We start from the raw sequence: 21189 nt of genomic DNA on the forward strand, positions 1-21189 counted from the left end.
CATGACCACCCAAAGAGATGGAGTAAGTGCTCCCAGAGAAGGCTAGCAAATGGACAGTGGATGAATGAGGGGGGGTTGGTTCTTCCTCTGAAGTGCACGTGATGCAACGATTGGGGATTTGTAGCCCTTTTCTCTGTAACTGGTCAACTGTTAGGGTTCTTTCCCAAAGACAAACCCCAAATGAAGAATTGCAACCTTGGAAGAATAAATGTGGCCCACGCTTTGGTTATGGTTACAGCTTTGGAGGAAATTAGGGAAGGTTGCTAGATTAGGTTATGGTTGAAAGAGGATACAGAGAAGTTTCTTGAAGGGTCGGGGGTCCAAATGATTTTGTCCTCTCCAGGGATGGAGTGGGAAAAGGGATGAATAAGGCAGGATAGAGTAATGAAGGTAAGGATTTCATCGTCGCAAAAGGTTCTGCCGAACTTGGGATTCCAAGATCAAGGGTTTTGGGAAGACTGATAAAGATCCGCAATGAATACACTAGAGTTCCAAGCCATATTGAAGAGGGTAGGGAAGAGTAGTGAGAGAGTGGAGTTTCCTATCCAGAGGTCGGTCCAAAACTTGGTTTTTGTCCCGTCCCTAGGGTAGACGTGAGTAAAGGAGAGGAATAGCGAGAAGCAGCAATACATAGATTTCCATGCACCCGAAGAGGCTTGGGGGGATCTAGTGGGGAGAGACCAAGGGAAAGTAGAGATGCGGTATTTGTGACGAAGGACATTGTGCCAAAGATGATCCCGAGAGAGTGTGAACCTCCATCACCAGTTACCCAAGAGGGCTAGGTTGTGTTTGTGGAGGCTGCAATCCTCAGGCCCTCTTTTGCTTTAAGTTGACACACTGCATTCCAAGTATTGGACCACAAACATAGGCATGTGGAAGAGGGACATCTGAAAAATGGGGACATTGGAGTATTGGACCACAGACATAAGCATGTGGAAGAGGGACACCTGAAAAATGGGGACATTGGAGAGGGTGGACTTTGTGAGGGTGGTTCTGCCCACAGGGGAGAGGTAGCGACCCTTCCAAGCCGCCAATTTCCTTTCAAATTTTTAGATTATGTGGCTCCATTGGGCTCTTTTGGGTTTGTCGTGGCAAATAGATAAACCCAGATATGTGGCAGGGAGTGGGTCTATCCCACATCCCTAACTGTTGGCAAAGAGTTGGGTTGATTGGGGATTAAGGGCAATCAGAATCATTTTGGACTTTAGCTAAATTCTATAAAAAATGGACTCAATTTTTCCCCACTTTTCCCTAATTAATTTATGGATTTTAGGCTTACCAATTGGCTTTCCAGTTAATTCTAAAGGTGATTAGATTCATTTGATATGATATTGTAGAAGGCTCCATCTTCAATCAGAATTAATAAAGACAACTTCTAAGAACACTTAGACTCTTTAACAAAGTGTTTAAGAATCTGGCTCAGGCCAGGACTTCTAGGGTCCCGAGCCTAAGTCAGCCAGTTCAAATCAGCCAATTCCCAACAAGACTTGGCTGAATCTTTAAAAAGTTCACAATGAAGGACCAGATGACGGTAAGACTTAGTTGAGTCACAATCTGCCTCGTTTGGACTTGCCATGGTCCTGAGCCAAACTGATTCAGGCGAGTCTCGAGTCAGCACAGCAAGCTTCTAAATAGTGATCTAAACAAAACACATAGTAGTGAAGTGAACTAAGTTAAATCAAAAGCACCTAAAAAGGATGCGATAGGATCAAACAGTGGAGGATAAGTAGAATGCAGAAGCAGTAATAATTGCTTGAGCACCTTCTTTAGGAGAATCAGGACTACAGGATATCAAATACACATGCTAGCCAATGCGTGGAAAGCCATGTTAAAAGAAAATCCCTAGTTCATGAATGAAACATATAATTCAACAAGTTATTGATGCATAGTGAAGAACAACCAATTTAGTTTGGCTTTTAATAACACAAATATTACCAATCACACTAACAACACTAAGTCAACTCACCCTGGCAGCCAATGTTCTTCAATACTTGAGAGGGAAGAACAAGTTGTGGCACAATAGAGATGAATAGAGAGGAAGTCAAAGTAGAGTGACATGATACCTAATTCACTCTTGAGTGAGGGGCCGCACCCAAAGATATATATTTCGAATGTTTCTAACTCTAATTAGTTGTGTTAGATAAGGGTACCACTGAATCTAAAAAAAACATATTTATCTTTTGCAATGAACATAAACTACAAATATAGGAATAGGTTACAACAATATACAAAATTACAAATATACCCTTGACAAATCATGAGTTAACACTTCCCCTCAAGTTGTACATCGTGTTTTAACATGTAAAACTTGTCCTTCAAATACTGATGTCATTACATTGATAACCCTTTTGTAAATTGTCTGCTATTTGATCTTTAGTGCCCACGAACCTTGATTCAATTTCTTCGGCTTCAATCCTTTCCAACATGAAATGATAATTAATATGAATATGTTTAGATCATACTCAATTTTCTACCACGGCTAAGGCACTCTTGTTTCCACAAAACACTTGGATCTTTGAATTTTCATGCCCAATGTAGTCATCAGACTGCAGATCCATAACATCTCCAATATAAATTGTTCCTAACGCCCTTATATTCAGCTTCAGTATTTGACCTAGCTACAGTCTTCTGCTTCTTCCTTCTCCATAATATGTAGATTTTTGCAAAATAAACAAAGTCCAGAGACTGACCTTCTTGAATTTGGGCCAATAGCCCACTCAACATCTGAATATCCCATTATTGATTTAATTTGCACCATTCGTTTAACATATATGCTTATTCTCTTTAAAGTTCCATATGAGATGAAGTGGGCATATGAAAAAATTGATATACTTGATTCACTACATAAGATATATCTGGTCGTGCATGTGAGATAGTAATAGCCCTTGCAATACTCCTGTACTTCTCAAGTTATCATAACAATTCCCCTTCATCCTTGCTCGGTCTTTTGTTCATGGCAACAGGTGTTCCAGAAGGGTTACAATTCACCATATTGTTTATTCATAAAATCTAAGGCAGAGATAGCTTAATTTGATTGACATCTCAATCTACCTCTGTCCCAAGAAAAAACCTTAATTATCCCAAACCTTTCATTTGGAATTTATCGTTAAGAAATCTCTTCACATCAGCAATAAACAAATATGAACTACCTAGATTATAATATTATCAACATATAGAAGCGCAACTATAGTACCTATATCACTTCTTTGCATGAACAGGGAGTGATCAGCTGCAGCTCTCTTACATCCTCACTTCTTTAATCATCATCATCATCATCCAAGCCTTATCCCAACTATTTGGGGTTAGCTCTCATCATAATGCATTATAAGAACTTTGAAACCATGTTCTTGATGCTTGCTTTCATCCATAAATTTAGCAATTCAATTTACATACATATTCTCTTGAATATGCTTCAGTAAATCCCAATGGTTGCTCCATGTAAATTCTCTCTTAACTACCCATGAAGAAATGCATTCTTTACATCTAGATGGTAGTGTAGCCAATCATAGGCCAAAGCTCATAATAAAATAATGTGACTCACAATCTTAACAAGTGGACTGAAGGTTTCTTCATAATCAAGTCTATGTTGTTGATTAAACCCTTTAGCTACTGCATTTTTATCCTTTGCTCTTCTGACAATCTTCCATGTATTATTCCCATTCAGGGCCTTGATTTCTTCTTGCATAGCTTCAATCAACCTCTTATCATCTGTTGCCTCTAATTATGTTGATAGATCTTTGATCCTAAGGATCTCACCCAAGGATACTTGGTACTCATTAGTGAAACCACCATAGCTTACCTATCGTTCAATAAGATGTTTAATCCAAGTCAACATCCTCAATGAAGAGGCCCTAACATTTGCATCAACTGTAGTGCTTAAGATGGTCTAATTCAGATGTTCTATGGGTTGGTTTGTGTGTTCATTTGCTGGTCTTTCTAATATGCTCATTTGCTGCCCCATCTTAGCTCTTCTTTTGTACATAGTGACTTCACATGTCCCATTTTGTGTTAAGCCTGTATGCTGGTCATCCTCAAAGAATGGCATAAAGTCTTCTTCTGGATTACAAGGAACAATGTCTTCATAATCTCCACCTTTCTCAACATTGTAATATGATGTTGACTTATGAAGAATGGTTCATTGTCATTCTTGTGTTTGTCTCTTTCCTATGGACATGACTTATATCATTCTTTAGAGGAGAAAACATTTTCAATTCACTAAATTTGAGGATAGTAATATCTATATCCTTTATGATCATTTGAGTATCCCACAAAAATAAATGTTTCTACCTTAGGATCAAGTTTATTCCTAATGCTACTATCAATATTTAAAAAACACCAATATCCATAACTCCTCAAGATAGAACAAGCTGGAGTCCTTCCGAGTAGTGTATGATATGGAGATTTTCAATCCAATACATCAGTTAGAAGTCTATTTATCAAGAAGGCGGCTCCATGGAAAGCTTCCCATAAAACCTTTGGAACTCCATTAGAAAACATAAGAGATAATCCAACTTCATTTACATGTCAATGTTTCCTTTCCGCCACTCCATTTTGTTGAGGAGTATAAGGACAAAAAATTTGTTACTCTATCCCATTTTCCCTTAGGTAATTTTAAAATATTTGAGATGAGTATTCTCCCACTCAATCACTACAAAAGCACGAAATTTGCATATGGAAGTGCTTTTAATGTCTAAACATCTTAACACATAAGATTTTTTTATTAAGAAAGAAAATCCATGTAAACCTAGAGAAGTCATCAACAAATATCACTTAATAGAAGGAATTGGAAGAAGATGCAGTTGGCGCTAAAACCCATACATCAAAATGCACTAACTCAAAAGGAGAAAGAGCTCTTTTATTATTGGAAACAAATGGCAACTTGGCATATTTTCCTAGCTGAAAACCATGAGGAGGAAATAGGTCCTTATTTATACAACTTATTTAAAGACTCCACTCTACAATGACCCAATCTATGATGCCACACACTGACATCCTTATTAACATGCCAAGACACGACCAGAGTTTGGAACTTCTTCAACTCATCATCGACTGTGTATAACTCTCCGCATAGTGAACCACTAGCAAATGTGATCCCTGATGGTTGGTCATTTAATAAAACACATTCGGTAGTAAGTACAAAAAGACATGATTTTCTCTAGCCAACTGTAGCATGAAAATAAGATTAGTTATGAAATTAGAGATGAGAAAAACATTTTTAAGATCTGTAGGACCTTTAAAAGACTAAATGGCGACATTCTCAACATATGTAATTGTTGAGAGGACCCATATCCAGTTATAATAGAACCGCTACTTCTTTCCTTTCTGCCACTCCATTTTATTGTGGAATATAAGGACATGGACTTTATTGCCCTATCCCATTGTCCCTCAGGTAATTTTTAAATTTTGAGATGAGTACTCTCCTACTCCATCACTACAAAAGTACAAATTTTGCTAAGAGAAGTACTTTTCAACAAACAACTTGAAACGTCTAAACATCTCAAACATAGAGGATTTTCTACTAAGAAAGATATCTATGTAAATCTAGAAAGTCATTAACAAATATCATATAAGACGGAATTGGAAGGAGATGCAATTGGCGCTGGACCCCGTACACCAGAATGCACTAACTCAAACAAAGAAGTTCTTTTATTGTTAGAAACAAATGGCAACTTGACATGTTTTCCCAATTGACAACCATGACAAATAAACTCACTACGACGATCAGTATTGGAGGAAATAAGTCCTTGTTTACACAACTTATTTACAGACTCCATACTCCAGTAACCCAATTTATGATGCCAATGTGCATCATATTAACATCACAAGACACGACCAGAATTTCAAACTTCTTCAACTCATCAACCGTGTATAACTCTCCACACCATGAACCGCTAGCAAACACGATCCCCTATATAGTTGATCGTTCAATAAAATACAATCGGGAGTTAGGTGGAGGTAGGACACCACTCCCGATAGTATTCCCTTAAGTTCACCTCTACCACGACCACCACATCCTCTATCATTTCTTCCTTTGCCTCTACCTTCACGATCATCATTCTCAGGAAATGAATAATCATTGTTGGAAAACAAAACATCGTCAGAATTTACACTTGATTGTGCCGTCCTTTTGCTAGGGAACATAGCTTCATGCTGAAGAAGTAAATGACATAATTTTGCAAAAGTGGGATATGGTGGTCTAGAGGTAGCACTAGTAACAAAAGTCTCATAGTGAACTCCAAGACCCTTCAAGCCAACGTAAACTTTGTCAATATCACGAATGGGATGCTGAATCATAGCAAGCTGATCACAATTCCTTTGATTTTGACTATGTACTCAGATATGGATTTATCTTGCTTTTTGCACTTCAAAAGTTCTCGTCTTAAGTGCATTAGACTAGTGTGTGACTGCTTCACATATGTGTTCTGTAATTACTTCCACAATTCTTCAGCAGGGTCTATATCAAGCACTTGTGCCAATATATCTTCTGACAATATAGAATTAATTCACCCAATTAATCTTCGATCCTTGACAAGCCAATTATCATATTGCGGGGTTAAGAGTTACAACTTTTCTCTTTTCTTATGTACTCACTTCCTCTTTGGTAATGAATTGTGGTGGTGCCTGGCATGCTCCATCAATGTGACCCATCAATCGTCTACTTCTAATGAAAGGAATCATAACTCCTTTCCAAATAATGAAATTGGAATAAGAAAGTTTCATGGTAATGTTCGGAAAAGGACTATTGAGGAGACTACTCACCCAAAAAATATATTGAGGAGACTAGAAGATTCTATGGGATCAAATGAGTAGAATGTGGTGGAAATAAGTTTTTTTTTGAAAGAAACAGGAATTTACTGTTTAAACATGAACAGTAACTATGGTTTATGGTCATGTGAACCGTAACTAGGGTTACTATTCATGTGAACAAAAACTAGCATCACAAGAAAAGTCACTAGGGTTTACTATTTAATGGATTGGTAGCAAGGGTTTACTTTTCACATGAAGAGTCTTGGGGCTAGGCTAAGTTCAGTACCTCTCGGCTTTAGCTAATTCTTCTCCTCTTATCTTCAAGCAAATTCTTCCTTTCTTATCACCTACTACCCTACCCTATAGTGCTCTGTTCATATGATCAGTAGCTAGGGTTTTCTGTTCACATCAAAATAAAGAGTTTAGGGTAAAGAATTCAGGTCCAAGAAGAAATTTTGAGAAAATAAAAGATTTAGGGTTAATAGAGATCTAGAAATCCAAGTTAAGGGAGCAAATCTAGGGGTTTCACGTCAATATTGATAATAACATGATTAATCTAAATAATGACCTTTGATCAATGGATCACATTAATGGTTGAACCTTGCTTTGATACCATGTTAACGGATCACCTTGAATACTTGAGAGGGAAGAACAAGTTGTGGCACAAGTAGAGATGAATCGAGAAGAAGCCAAAGTAGAGTGATGTGACCCATAATTCACTGGGGCTGCACTCAAATATATATTTATAATGTTTCTAACCCTAGATAAGGGTACAAATACATCCAGAAATTATATATTTGTCTTTCCCAATGAACATGAATGACATATATAAGAATAAGTTACAGCAATAAATAAAAATTACCAATTACCCCTGACCAATTACGGGTAACAGCCAATGCCTTTGTGATGCAGGGGAAATTGAGAGAACAATAAAATTAGCAAGAACAAGACAAACACAAGCAATTTTGGAGAAACCCTAGGGTTTTCTCCCACCTAGGGCTCAAGCCTTAGGCTTCTTTTACAAGACAAAATCTTTCTTTTCTTAAAAATGAGTACATGAAAAACTCTCCAACCCATCCATACCCTAATTTATATTGAAAATTAATGTTTTGGACAATATTTATCCATACAATTTAACTTTTTTACTAAAAGGTCCTAACAAAGAGGGCCTTTATGAGTGGTTGGTGATGCCATTTGGCCTCTCCAATGCGCCCAATACTTTTATGAGGGTGATGAATCAAGTGTTCAAGCCTTTTATTGGGAAATTCATGGTGGTATACTCTGATGATATTCTAGTGTATAGTATTAGTCAGCAGGCGCATATGGAGCACTTATAGTTGGTGTTTGACTTGCTGTGGGAACAACAATTGCATTTGAATCATAAAAAGTATGAATTCATGGTACATAGCCTCATCTTTCTTGGCTATGTTGTCTCAGCTGAGGGAATTAACGTTGACCAAAGGAAGGTAGCAGTTATCAAGGAATGCCCTACTCCTACTACAGTGCATGATGTTCGCAGTTTCATGGGTTGGCTACTTTTTATAAGAGGTTTATCAGAGGGTTTAGTTCGATCATAACACTATCACAGATTATCTGAAGAAGAGGGGATTTGTATGGACTGATTAAGGGGAGAAAAGTTTTCAGTTTGTGAAGCAGAAGATGACTGAGGCGCCGTGTTAGCTCTTCCAGACTTTGATAAAGTCTTCGAGTTGGATTGTGATGCTTCACATGTTGGAATTGGTGCAGTGAGCCAAGAAGGTCGCCCTATTGCTTCCTCGGTGAGAAGTTGAATGACACCCGCCGACGCTATTCTACTTATGATGTGGAGTTTTATGCTATTTTTTAAGCCTTAAGGCATTGGAAGCATTACCTGATTCAAAGAGAATTTATTTTGTTCTCAGATCATGAAGCATTGAAGTTTATTAATGGGCAACATAAACTAAATCAGCGACAAGCTCGATGGGTAGCTTATTTGCAGGAGTTCACTTTTGTTATTTGGCATAAGGGAGGCAGTCAAAACAAAGTGGCACGTGCTTTGAGTAGAAGGTCGACTCTATTAACTACCATGACGATTTTTATTACTACATTCAAGTTTATGAAAGATCGTTATGCAGATGATGACGACTTTAATGAGACATGGAACCAATGTTGCAATGGAGTTGTTGGGGATTTTCTTATTCAAGATGGATTTCTCTTCAAACACACCCATTGGGAAAACCTAATAACAAAGCTTCATGGGGGACGTCTTAGTGGACATTTTGGTTAAGACAAATCATAATGTTGATGGAGTCTAAGTACTACTGGCCAAAATTGAAGAGAGATGTTGTGCGGTTTGTTGAGAGGTGTCGTATGTGTCAACTAGCTAAGGGGCAACGACATAATACCAGGCTTTATTCTCCACTGCCTATTCCTAATGCACCTTGGGAGAATGTTAACATCGATTTTGTTGTGGGACTTCCAAGGACTCAAAGAGGTATGGATTCTATATTCGTGGTGGATAGGTTCTCAAAGATGGCTCATTTTATACCTTGCAAGAAGACTGTAGATGCCACACATGTTGCTAACTTGTGCTTCAAAGAGGTGGTGAGGTTGTATGGTGTTCCAAAGATGATAACTTCAAATTGGGATACGAAGTTTCTCAGCCATTTTTTGGGAACTTTGTGAAAGAAATTGGGCACTCAGTTACAGTTTAGTAGCGCTTATGATCCGCAGACAGATGGCCAGACTGAAGTGGTAAACCGTACTCTTGGAAATCTTTTGAGAAGTATTGTGAGTGAAAAGAAGAAACAGTGGGACCTAGCACTGCCTCAAGCCAAGTTTGCCTATAATAGTGTTTGCAATAGGTCTACTGGTAAGACTCCGCTCGAGGTGGTATATGGGAAAAACCCTACTCACTCGCTTGACTTGGTTCCAGTCCAGGCCAATGGGGAGGGTCATGCTACTAGTGAGGACTTAGTTGAACAAATGAAAGGCATGCATGAACAAGTGCGTGCTAGTCTAGAAGCCAATACAACCAAATACAAGGAAGCAATGGACAAGCATCGCCATTTTAAGGAGTTTAATGTGGAAGACTGGTTAATGGTGTATCTCAAGAAGGAACGGCATCCAGTGGAAAAATGCAACAAGCTCCATGATCGCAAGGCAGGACCATTCAAGATTTTGAAGAAGGTGGACAGCAATGCTTACAAGGTCGCTTTGCCTTCACATATGGAAACTTCGGGCATCTTCAACATTGCTGATCTATGAGAGTATCGTGGTCTGAAGGTGCATGAATATGAAGATGTGAACTCAAGGGCGAGTACTCCTCAACCCGAGGAGAATGATGATGGTGATTAGAGCACAAGTAGCCACGAATATCTTCTTTAGGAGCGACAGATTCCTCCTAATTCTCGCTCATATTTGGAGGATGAAAACGTTAAGAGGGCTTCCAAAAAAAACAAGAAGAACAATAAATAGTTTGAATGTTTTTTTTAAGGTTTTTTAGGCAGATGTTTTTTTATTTATTTCATTGCATGACTTGTTAGGAACTTTTTAGATATTTTAATTAAAGTTAGGAAGTTTAGTTTCAAGTTTTACTTAAGTTTGGGCCTTTTGGTCTAAAGTCAATTGTTTGGATAAATATTGTTCAAAACAATAATTTTCCGTTATAAATAAGGGCGTGGATGGCTGGAGAGGCATTCATGTATTCCTCTTTAAGAAAAGAAAAGACTTTGTCATGTAAATGAAGCCTAAGGTTGAGCCCTAGCAGAAAGCCTTAGGGTTTCTGCAAAATTGCTTGTGACAAGGTGCTTCTTGCTGATTTTTCTATGTTTCTTCAAGTTCTCCCACAACACAATGTCAACCTGATTTTATGGTGGAGACAACTAACTCGAGGACATAAATACTACTAGAAATGGAAAATGACTAATATAATCTCTAATTGCATATGAGACAACTGAGATGCATATACATACATGTAATTTTAACAAATCATACAAGTAATCTTAACAAAGCCTAAAAGCCATGGTCATTTGATTCTAGAGATTAGAATTTAAGTAACACATCAATAAGAGATAGCAAGTCAACCTGGTCTAGCATCAGGAAAATCTTTTGGCTTATGCCAAAGAATTTTACTCGTCGGCCCAGCTTCATGTAAAGGTGCTTCTTCCTTGTCCATATTACCACCAGTTCCGACATGAGTCACTTGATTAGGAGCTGCATTTTCCTGCACCCCATGACTTATCTCCAAGAACGACTCAATCAGCGCATCAACAAACTCAGGATCATTAATGTGGCATGGTAATCTCTTCACCTAAATAACAAAAACATAAAAGTTACAAAATCAACAATGGTAGAAAATGAGGACTGTTTATTTGATCATGACAAATCAAAAAATCAAGAAACTCTATAAACATTAGAATAATGAATAAACAAGTCACACCTGTCGGTTCTCATTTCTGTCAATGAGATTCTCTAGCTCATTTATAAGAGCACCTGTAGCCTCCGGATCGTAAAAAGGCTTTCCTGGTGCATCCAAAGCGGAGATACCCTTTTCAGGGAGTAAAATGCAGATCTTTGTTGATGACCTATTCAACTTGGTCGCTATAAATTGCGCAAATTTCTTGTTCTCCTCCACAGAAGTACGCATAAGAGAGATCTAGCATTCCACTAAATATTTAAGAACTCCTCAAATTATATAAAGTAACTGTAAATTAATAGATGGCCATTAAGAGAAATCCAATAACAAAAGCATCGACAATTATCTACAAGTACTCACAACTCAAAAAAACATAAAAATGAACAGAACCAACTGTATCATCAACCAAGTTTTATTTACTTTTAGAGACACTAACAAATTACAAGTCCCACTTTCCCACATAAAGGGAGATTTAATGCTCAAAGTCCTTTGCCGTAGAACATTAATTTGAAAGCTCAATCTAATTGAGAACCAAAGACTAATATGTACAAACACCCTTAAACTCCCATCCGGAAACGTTGTGTGTCACAAAAAGGTTCAGTACTGTTGATAAGAAGTACAAGTTCGAAATAGCCATATCTAAAGATGTCAAAGAGTGCTTGGAGTAGAAAGTTATCACCAAAGAACAATTGCAGGGAGATTAAAAGTACCTGGGCATTATGCACATGGATCTTCCTGCCTTTAAATTGAGAAGGCATTGTATCCTTAGTTCCAAAATTTACCATATCTAAAGCACCCACACTAAGGACTAGTGGGATTTTATTTTCTAAAATGGCATCAAACCTTGAACTATCACAGGCCATGACACCCCCCAACAAATGATCAGCGACTTCTGTTGTTGTAATGTCAATAACTCCCTGCAAATTTAAAGATATTAAACAAAGACAAATCTCCAAAGAAAACTCCAGTTATGAGACCCAAAATCATGAAGGGAATAAGGTCACTACAACACATAGCAACAATATTGAGTAAACAATATGTTTCAAATAGAAGGTAAGACAAAAATAGTGCCAAGCAAAAAATCAATCGAAGGATACAAAGGATAATGCATTATGCATATGAGTTACACTGACTTAATTAAAGTCTCTCTGTAAACTAAAAAAATCTGGAATATTTGCAGCCCACGACTTTGTATTTAGAATTTTGGAATATATTTTTGGCCAAAATGATGTGGCATAGAGGAAATTTCATAATATCCAAAGGAAAAGAAAAAGCCAAACTTCACATTTGTGGCTGAATTATGGTTCCACGTTCCAAAAGAAAAAAGAAAAAGCTTTTCAAAGAAATATGAGATAAGCACACTATGAATTTCAGGATCGTGCACTGAAAGCAGAGGGAGTAACTAAAAACACATGGATGGCCCTGTCCCAGTTTCCGTGAGGCCAAATCCAAATCTGGCTGCTCTTTCCCAAAATTTTAATCTATGCTGCATCCATTGTTTTCATCATACAACCCAAAGATATAAAGTTTCATAAGGAAAAAAAGTACCTGAATATAACCAGTTCTAACAAGGTTCTCCATGGCCTTACCACCAACTCCAGTAGCATGAAACACAAGTGTCTCGTAACCTTCTTTCATCAGCCTCTCTTTCACAGCATTTACACATGGAGTTGTAACTCCAAACATTGTCATCCCAACATTAATCTTTGCTTTGGTTTCATCGGAAGAACCCAATTTGATCAGTTTTCCAGCTACCATCCCAGCAAAAGCAGCTCCAGCATTTGATATCACAGCCCTGCTGACACTGTTAAGCCCACATATGTCCACTACTGATGGAAAAAGAATCAAATCTGATATCCCAATATATGGTTCAGTTTGCCCACTAGCCACTGTGGATACAATGAGTTTAGGCACCCCAAGTGGAAGAGATCTCAGTGCAGTAGCTATTAAGGAAGTCCCCCCAGTTCCTCCAAGGCCAATGACTCCTCCAAGAACTCCTTCCCCATGAGATTTTCCAAGGAAAACTTTAAGTGCCTCACTCATTATTTTCACGGCTTCAGCTCTTTCATCGGGAAGGTGGGCAGTCACAGTCTCAGTATAGCAGGAAAGAACCTCTTGCCTTGTCACAAACTCTGCATTTTTCTCACACACAGTTTCATTTTGGCTAGCAGAAACATCAACAATCATCACTTTTACCTGTACATCCTCATAAACAAGAATGGAAATAACTCACAACTTGTGTAAATCTTAAGAATTAGAAGACATGCAAAGGAAGTACATATGCATATATCTATCTTGTCTGCATACACGCATGTGTGTGCAAGAAATCATGCATGTAATGCAAGATTTCTTAGGTATCTGCACAAGGACGGGAATTGAAACGGTTCTGTGTATATGAAGGAAACCACAAGGACGACTACAAGCAATCCAAACCCTAAGAAAGGACCATGACAATTATATTATTACAAGAATAAGCAGATGCCTAAGAAAGAATCAATAAGACATGCAAAGGAAGTACATATGCATATATCTATCTTGTCTGCATACGCGCATGTTTGTGTAAGAAATCATGCATGTAATGCAAGATTTCTTAGGTATCTGCACAAGGACGGGAATTGAAACGGTTCTATGTATATGAAGGAAATCCACAAGGAAGACTACAAGCATTCCAAACCCTAAGAAAGGACCATGACAATTATATTATTACAAGAATAAGCAGATGCCTAAGAATCAGTACTCATTATCCAAGCCTACCAAAGTAACATGGAGTAAATTATTGATGAGCAAATAAGAGGACAATAACTTTTAACTTCTTAAGGCTGGTTACCGAAGAATGAAGCATAAGAGCTTGAGATACCCCAATCAAAGGTTGAGGACCAAAGAAATTTATAAGACTTAGAAAGATGTAAGAAATCTTGCATGTAGAGCAACTTCAGCAGTTTCAAAAAAGAAATAATATCATATTCTACTCAGTACATTTAATCAACAGAGCGACTCTTCTGCACTAAAGACAAAATGCTCTATATTATAGTTATAACTTAGTTTTCTGTAATATTATGGGTGCTGCCATATTCTATAAGTACAATCATACAAAAGATTTGGTCCGGAAGCAAAGATGATTTTATTCAAGAAATTTGTTTACAGTTTCCACAAGTACTCCAATGAGCATGCTCTTTACGTAAACCAAATCTTGTATCCCGATCATTTACCTTTTTGTTGATAATCTTATTTTTATTCGTCAATCACTGATGATTGATGAGTTCATGGAGTCCATGAGTTGCAAGTTAGAGTGACACTAGATACATCATACTTTTATAAAAGAAATTAAGCATGATGATCCATCTTTATTCTCGGCAAAACAGTACATGAAATAAATTTCCCAAATGGTGAAATGTGAATCACAAACCAAGTAACACATGAAACAAAATTGAAGCTATGTCAATAAAGCAAAATTGAGTTGCTGATCCTACTCTCTTTAGGACACGGGTCACAAGTTTCGATGTCACTGACTAGTCCTGAGCAATGGATATGTGGAAGTGGACCCAAATGCCTCTATTTTGAAAAATGCAAAAAGAATTCTACATTATAAGAGTAAATACGGCCGTGGTTCATGTTGTTTCCTTACCCAATAAAATAGAATAATAACAGAAAGTTCTGCTCCATGTTAAGCCATTTGGTGTTACTTTATTTGTTAGGTGTTATGAACAAACCCTTGAGGTCCAGTAACAATGTACTTTGAGTAATAGGCCTGCAATGCCATTGGCTAAAAATAAGTCTTTCATGGCAGTGGCACTGCTTTGTACAGAAATTAAGCCTATGCATCACAGATTGAAAGTCAAGTTGCAAATGTAAGAATGAAACCTTTGAATTTTGAGACTTGAGAAGTTCAAAAAGATAAAGTGAAATGTTTGACATTTGGCAGAGAAAGCTAGCTTAAGGTGGAGCATTGAATTTATGCAATTTTGATATTTTAAATGATACGTGAAGTAGAAAGTCAATAAAAGAAGAATGAACTACAGTTATATCTTGTTACTACTACAAGTACTAACAAAGTATCAAGGTTTGGTTCATGTGGGAATCCTTCTCCTTGCTTCCTAATGGTTGATCAAGTTGTTCAATTTTTAAAGCATATCACTTAGTAAAGGCTTGGGGAAAGCTAACACACCTAATTACACTTTGAAATGGTGGACAAGAACAACCATGAGTTAGTTGTAGTTGGATAATCTTTAACTTTGCAATAAATGAATTATGTCAAAGGGCTGTACGCTTTGGGGACTACGCATAAGAAAACTTTCACAAGGCAATGCATGTTCTTAAGGATGGATTAAGGACTAATTCAAAGATTAAAAGTTGTGAAACAAAATGGTAGTGAAGTTAGTGATGCAAGAACAAAATTATTCTTATTTTATTTTTATCCAATTTCAAAATATGTATATTTTAATTTTATTTTAAGGGTTTATTTTTAGGGTTTTTAATTTTTTAGGGGTTCTAAGATTTTTTTTACTATTCATTGGTTGCTATTCATGGGTATTGTTCAAGGGTAATATTCATGGGTTACCATTCAAGGAATAAAATTGTCATTACGAATTTTCTAGTTAAGTTAGGACCAATATTCAAAAAGGCATAGGCGGGCCGCCTAGGCGGTTTGGGCTCTGGGCTGCCTAGGCGCTAAGGCGGCCGCCAAAGCGGACACCCAGACCCAAAGGCGGCTTGTGTTGTCTTGTTTTTAAAAGTTGGATCCCCCAAACCTACCCCCATTTTATTGCATACACTATATAATAATAATTACAAATTAATATTATTCTTGGTTTATCAATAAATTAATAATTACTATCACATGCAAAAAGCATTTTTGATAAATTAATAATTACAAATTAATATTATTTTTGGTTTAACAATAAATTAATGATTACTATTACATGCAAAACGATAAGGGGCATAAAAAGTCTAATCCTTCTATATATTAATTAAAATTGAATAGTTTTAATTCAGTTTTACACGGGAGGACTTGGGCGCCTAGTAAAAGCCGCCTAGGACAGGCCGCCTAGTCCACGACTAGGCGTTTTTCAAAATATGCTGCATCAGTGGCTGGGTTGCCAAATTTTCGTTCATAATTTAGGACTTTCTGAGCCATTTTAATATTGGACATTCAATGTCTTTAAACATTTAATTATAATACATAAGAGGTATGTCAGGCCTTGAGGGGAGAGCTCAGGTTTTCTTCAACAACAAAGCTGAGAAAAGACAGCCAAACCTAGGATTTGCTGATTTTGGGTCAACATTTGCTAAATCAACCTAGATCTTGCTGTTTTCAGCAGGTTTTTGTTGACTATCTGCTTAAGGTTTGTGATTTAAGGAAACCCATGGCAGCGAGAAGGCGCCATAGAAGGAGGGTCTTCACATATCAACTTTATGATCTCAAAGATAAAGAAATTGAGAAGCTTAAAAGGCAAGTATAGCAGCTAGCGCAATAATCTTTTAGCATGATTTATTGGCAAGATGATGATCCAGCCGCCCAAGAAGATGTGAATACCACCCTTTTTATCTCCATGCTCCGCGTGAAGAGTCAAGGAAGAGGAAAGTGATATAAGATCTAGGCGTGGGGAACATCACTCTAGGATTTTCAATTTGAAGAACGACTTTCTTGCTTTTGATGTAGGTTGTATCCAAAATCAATAGGTTGTAGTTTGAGATCTGACTAATCCTTAATGCATACTTGGAAGATGAACAAGATTATGTGGTTGAACCAATCTTTGACAATGAAAAGGATGAAGGACTCCAAGGAAAGTCAACGGATGCAACAGTTGGTTCAATCATCGAATCTTGTGCTCATCTCGAAGATGCACCCGTGGTATCTTCTAGGACTGAGCCTAAGCAATTTCAGTAGGGTTATATGGCTGAACTGATGCAATTTCAGCAAGTTTATGTGGCTAAACCTATTGACACACAATGACCCTCTCCTTGAGCATTTATCAAAAGTGTTTATGAATATATCAATTGATTTCAAAGCCACAGCCTCAATGTATAGTTGTTGTAATTTGATTGGGCCAATAAACCACAAGTCCAAAGATTCAAAGCATCATGTTTGGATTGAAGAAAGATTATGGAAGAGGAACTAATGCGAAATTCATATTAACCTACCTTAAAACTCAAGGACGAGTTTTTCTCCAACCAAGGGAATGATGGAAGACAAGATTATTTTTATTTAATTTTTATTCAATTCCAAATGATGCATATTTTAATTTTAGTTTTAGGATTTATTTTTAGGGTTTTTAAATTTTTAAACAATTCTAGGTTCTTTTATATTTTTATTTACTATTCACTAGTTGTTATTCAACTCTGCCTTGGCATGCCCCATGACAGTCGCGCAAGTCCTATGCCTGGGTAAAGGAGGAGAGTTTTGTTAGGTAGGCAACCAGCATAAAACATTGCCCCATATTTTCAGGAAGCTCGAACCTATCTTATGGTCTTACTGAGGGTATGCCCTTTATATAGAGTAGAATGGCAGAACATGATTCGTGTAGCCAACCCCAAATAGTGAAGATAAGACTCAAATGATGATGATTCACCAATTACCATTCGTGGGTACTGTTCAAGGATATTATTCATAGGACTGTTCATTATTCACATGGGTAAAATTGTTATTACAAATTTTGTGTTTAAATTAGGACTTTTTGGGTCATTTTAATTATTCTATGGACCTTTACTGTCCGTGAACATTAAATAATAATATATAAGAGGTGTGTGGGGTCTTGACGCTATTTTCAAAGAAATAGAAGTAAAAGCTCTAGGCTTTTGAAACCCAACTGGGTTAGGGAAGAAACCTAGGTTTTTTCGAATTGTGCTTGTGCGTGGCTAGTTTTCTTGCTGATTTTACTGTTCTCTATCAATTTCTCTACATCAATTAGTTAGTAGAATACCCCTAAAGGTCGAAAATAAGAAAATATCAAAATGACAGTAAAGCAAGTAGTTCACGATGCAGGCCTTGATACTTTGTGCTTGAAAAAATATCAAAGAATAAAGGTAATCAAACCAACAAACACAAAATTCTACACACAGTTGCAAGAGAAGGAATTCAACACACAAGGAGCATCACACATTTCAAATTTTCTTCCACCAAAAGAAAATAACCCAAGTCTCCTCTTAGCTACATAATACCACTATTCAACTTTGAACCCTAAAAGTTTCTATGATATCCTGGTCATCCATTACCTTTAAATCTCCACCATCTATTTGTATCTAATGCAAGACAAAACTATTGATGCAGACAAAAATACTCTTTTAATTTTTATTTAATTTCAAATGACACATATGTTAATTTTAATTTGAAGGTTCATTTTTAGGTTTTTTAAATTTTTAAGGGATTCTAGGGGGATTTCATCTATCTACCCCATGATTCTAGAGATGTGACGATTCAAAACCTTAGAAGGCAAATTTAGCAGCTTACTCAACAGCAAGAGAACATCACTGATGGGCCGTCAGTGATCTTTCTACCCACAAAGATGTGAAATTTAATCCTTTTCACCACCGCGCTGCATGTGGAGTCGAGTAAAGAGAAGAGTGATAGAAGACCTAGATGTTGCAAGAATCACTTTAGGGATATCGATTTGAAGGAGGACATTCTTGATTTTAATGCAGGTTGCATCCGAAATCAGCAGGTTGTAGATTGGGATTTGGCACCAATCTTCGATACATAATCAGATGAACAACAAGATCTCTTACGAGATCCATTTTATGATAAGGATCAAGTTGAAGAAGATGTTTTGGAAGAGGATCTTGCTCGTGAAGAATATGGAGAGAATGCAGCAAGGGACTTATAAGAATCATGGCCTTTGAAGATCTCAAGGATATGAAGACATTAAGCATTCAAGAGTTTTAGGGCATCGAAATCAGAGCAGCACATCGAAATCGAAAAGATTTTTTGTTGTTTGATCAACTCTATTGGCAACTGAGCAGGATATCCCAATAATATTATATTAGTATCAAGATGGATTTTAATAAATAAAGAACTACTACTCAAAGAACAATGGGAAATCAAATGTAAAGGTTGAAGATAGAGATACAACTCGCAGATTTGACATGGTCAAGATCCTTCTATTCCAAAATGTATTTTAAAATGTCACTAACTTTAAAGTTCATAATTAGCATTATTAGTACTAAAAATGTAAAGATTTTTTGTTGTTTGATCAACTCTCTTGGCAACTGAGTAGGATATCCCAATAATATTATATCAATATCAAGATTGATTTTAATAAAAAAAAAAAAACTACTCAAAGGACAATGGGAAATCAAATGTAAAGGTTGACGATAGAGACAGAACTAGCAGATTTAACATGGTCAACATCCTTCTATTCCAAATTGTATTGACTTGAGGCAGTTAAAATGTCGTTTAGTTCTAAATGGATTGAGTTTGCAATGTAGGGAGTAATAAGTTGAAATATATTGTCATTTCATCTCAGAAATGGTGGATATAGATGACATCAAGCGCAATCACATAAGGTTCGAGCTCGTAGCACAACTGACTGGCATTTATTGTTGTACCCCTGGAGTTATGTGTTCAGACAAGTATATCAATATCAAAACTAAACATGATGCCTATGTATCACTTAAAAAAGCTATTAATCCAATACAACAACAATTTGAGATAAGTTTGAATCATTATTTACTCATGGCCCGGATTGCAAGAATTGATTAAGAAAGTTCGGACAAGAATTCCCTTAAAATTACCCCAAAAAAAACGCATCAAATCGATCTACTCTATGCTTGAAAAATTATTGAAACCTCGGTGAAACCTGTCCAATTCCCAAAAGCGACAATAACACCAACTAACTGAGCATCAAAACTTGAATAATGCTCAATTTTCAAGGAAACCCAATACACGCATTGCATAAAACCATCATATGAACACGAATTAATTGAATTACAAAATGGATAACCACCACCCACATTCTCATAATCAACATCAGAAAAATTTCAATGGAGATGTATAAATTACTAGTTTCCATTTAGAGGACATCCAAGCATAAGACTCAGCTTAGGAAACAGTCCAATAAGCATCAAAGTTCAGAGAATATTATTGGCAGAAATCAGAAAACTGAAGAAAAACTCAGTAAACTGCAGCAATCAAAGAGACCCAAAGAAGGAGATAATCATAAAAGCTACACATATACAGAGAAATTATAAAAAGAAACAAATCAGAAAAGTAACCCAAACAATATGAGAAGCGCTTCTGTTTGAATACCTTTAAGGAGGATCCCTTTAAGAAACGATCTAAACTGAATTTGAGGCATTCTGATAGGAATTGAAGCTCCTGTAACTTTGTATCCGCAGTTCCAACGCAATATACATTGAAATTATTCTTCTGCATTGCCATTTCGGGGTATTTTCAAAATCTTCAGCAAGCAGTTATTGCAGTGACCATCAGGGCTTTAGTCAGACGAGATTGCCCCTCGAGGGCGGAAAGAATGTGTTGATGAGCACAGTCACGGGACTGAGATGATGCTTCTTCATTACGTCAAATAATTAGCATATTTACAGGTTGCAGTAGGTGGCACAAGGAACTGAAATCAGCATTTTTTAAAAACAACAAAAAAAAAAAAAAAAGGGGTGCAGTGCAGTTTGTTCAAGCGTCAATCTTAAACAATTAAAAGGACCCGGTTTCTAATTAGAGCCTACCTCCAAATAGTATCGAGACATGTGGTTTTAGTACATAAAATTAGCCTTAAAATATAGTTTTATATTTATTTATAAAATTTAAAGCTTAAAAAATAGTGTAGATCGATAGATTTATAAAAACTTGAAAATTTTGTCAATTGACCGTCCAAAAATGCGTTATTAATTGCACTATTTTCAAAACTTGAAATTCATTTTTTCTCATGTCTATGCATCTTGATGTCCAAATAACCAATTTGAAGATATTTGGGCATCAAATTTATATAGGTCCAAATTTGATTGTTTTTTACATAGGTTCAAATTTGATTGTTTAGAGAACGGCTCTATATAAACTTTTCCCCTCGATAAATCTAGTTTTGAGATGGATTTTAAGA

General features: G+C 36.7%; 1 protein-coding gene across 6 annotated transcripts in view; it reads right to left on the reverse strand.

Annotated features, from left to right (window-relative positions):
• The window catches only part of LOC18422510 (TIM-barrel signal transduction protein), a 42634-nt gene extending 21986 nt beyond the window's left edge, over window positions 1-20648 (reverse strand). For all 6 annotated transcript variants that reach the window (XR_016052488.1, XR_016052487.1, XR_016052486.1 and 3 more), the window contains exons 1-5: window positions 20385-20648; window positions 12692-13339; window positions 11854-12060; window positions 11168-11383; window positions 10813-11038 (exon numbers count right to left, since the gene is read on the reverse strand). Coding sequence is in view for 3 of the 6 variants with exons in the window: in XM_011625213.3 (XP_011623515.1) it covers window positions 10813-11038; window positions 11168-11383; window positions 11854-12060; window positions 12692-13339; window positions 20385-20516 (1429 nt within the window). In the remaining 3 variants the exon portion in view is untranslated. The remainder of the gene's footprint in view (window positions 1-10812; window positions 11039-11167; window positions 11384-11853; window positions 12061-12691; window positions 13340-20384) is intronic.
• Between the last annotated feature and the right edge of the window lie 541 nt (window positions 20649-21189).

The sequence above is a fragment of the Amborella trichopoda genome, chromosome 3 (assembly GCF_054954075.1).
Source record: "Amborella trichopoda isolate Santa Cruz 75 chromosome 3, AtrichopodaSantaCruz75HAP2 v2.0, whole genome shotgun sequence".
Taxonomy (NCBI): Eukaryota; Viridiplantae; Streptophyta; class Magnoliopsida; order Amborellales; family Amborellaceae; genus Amborella; species Amborella trichopoda.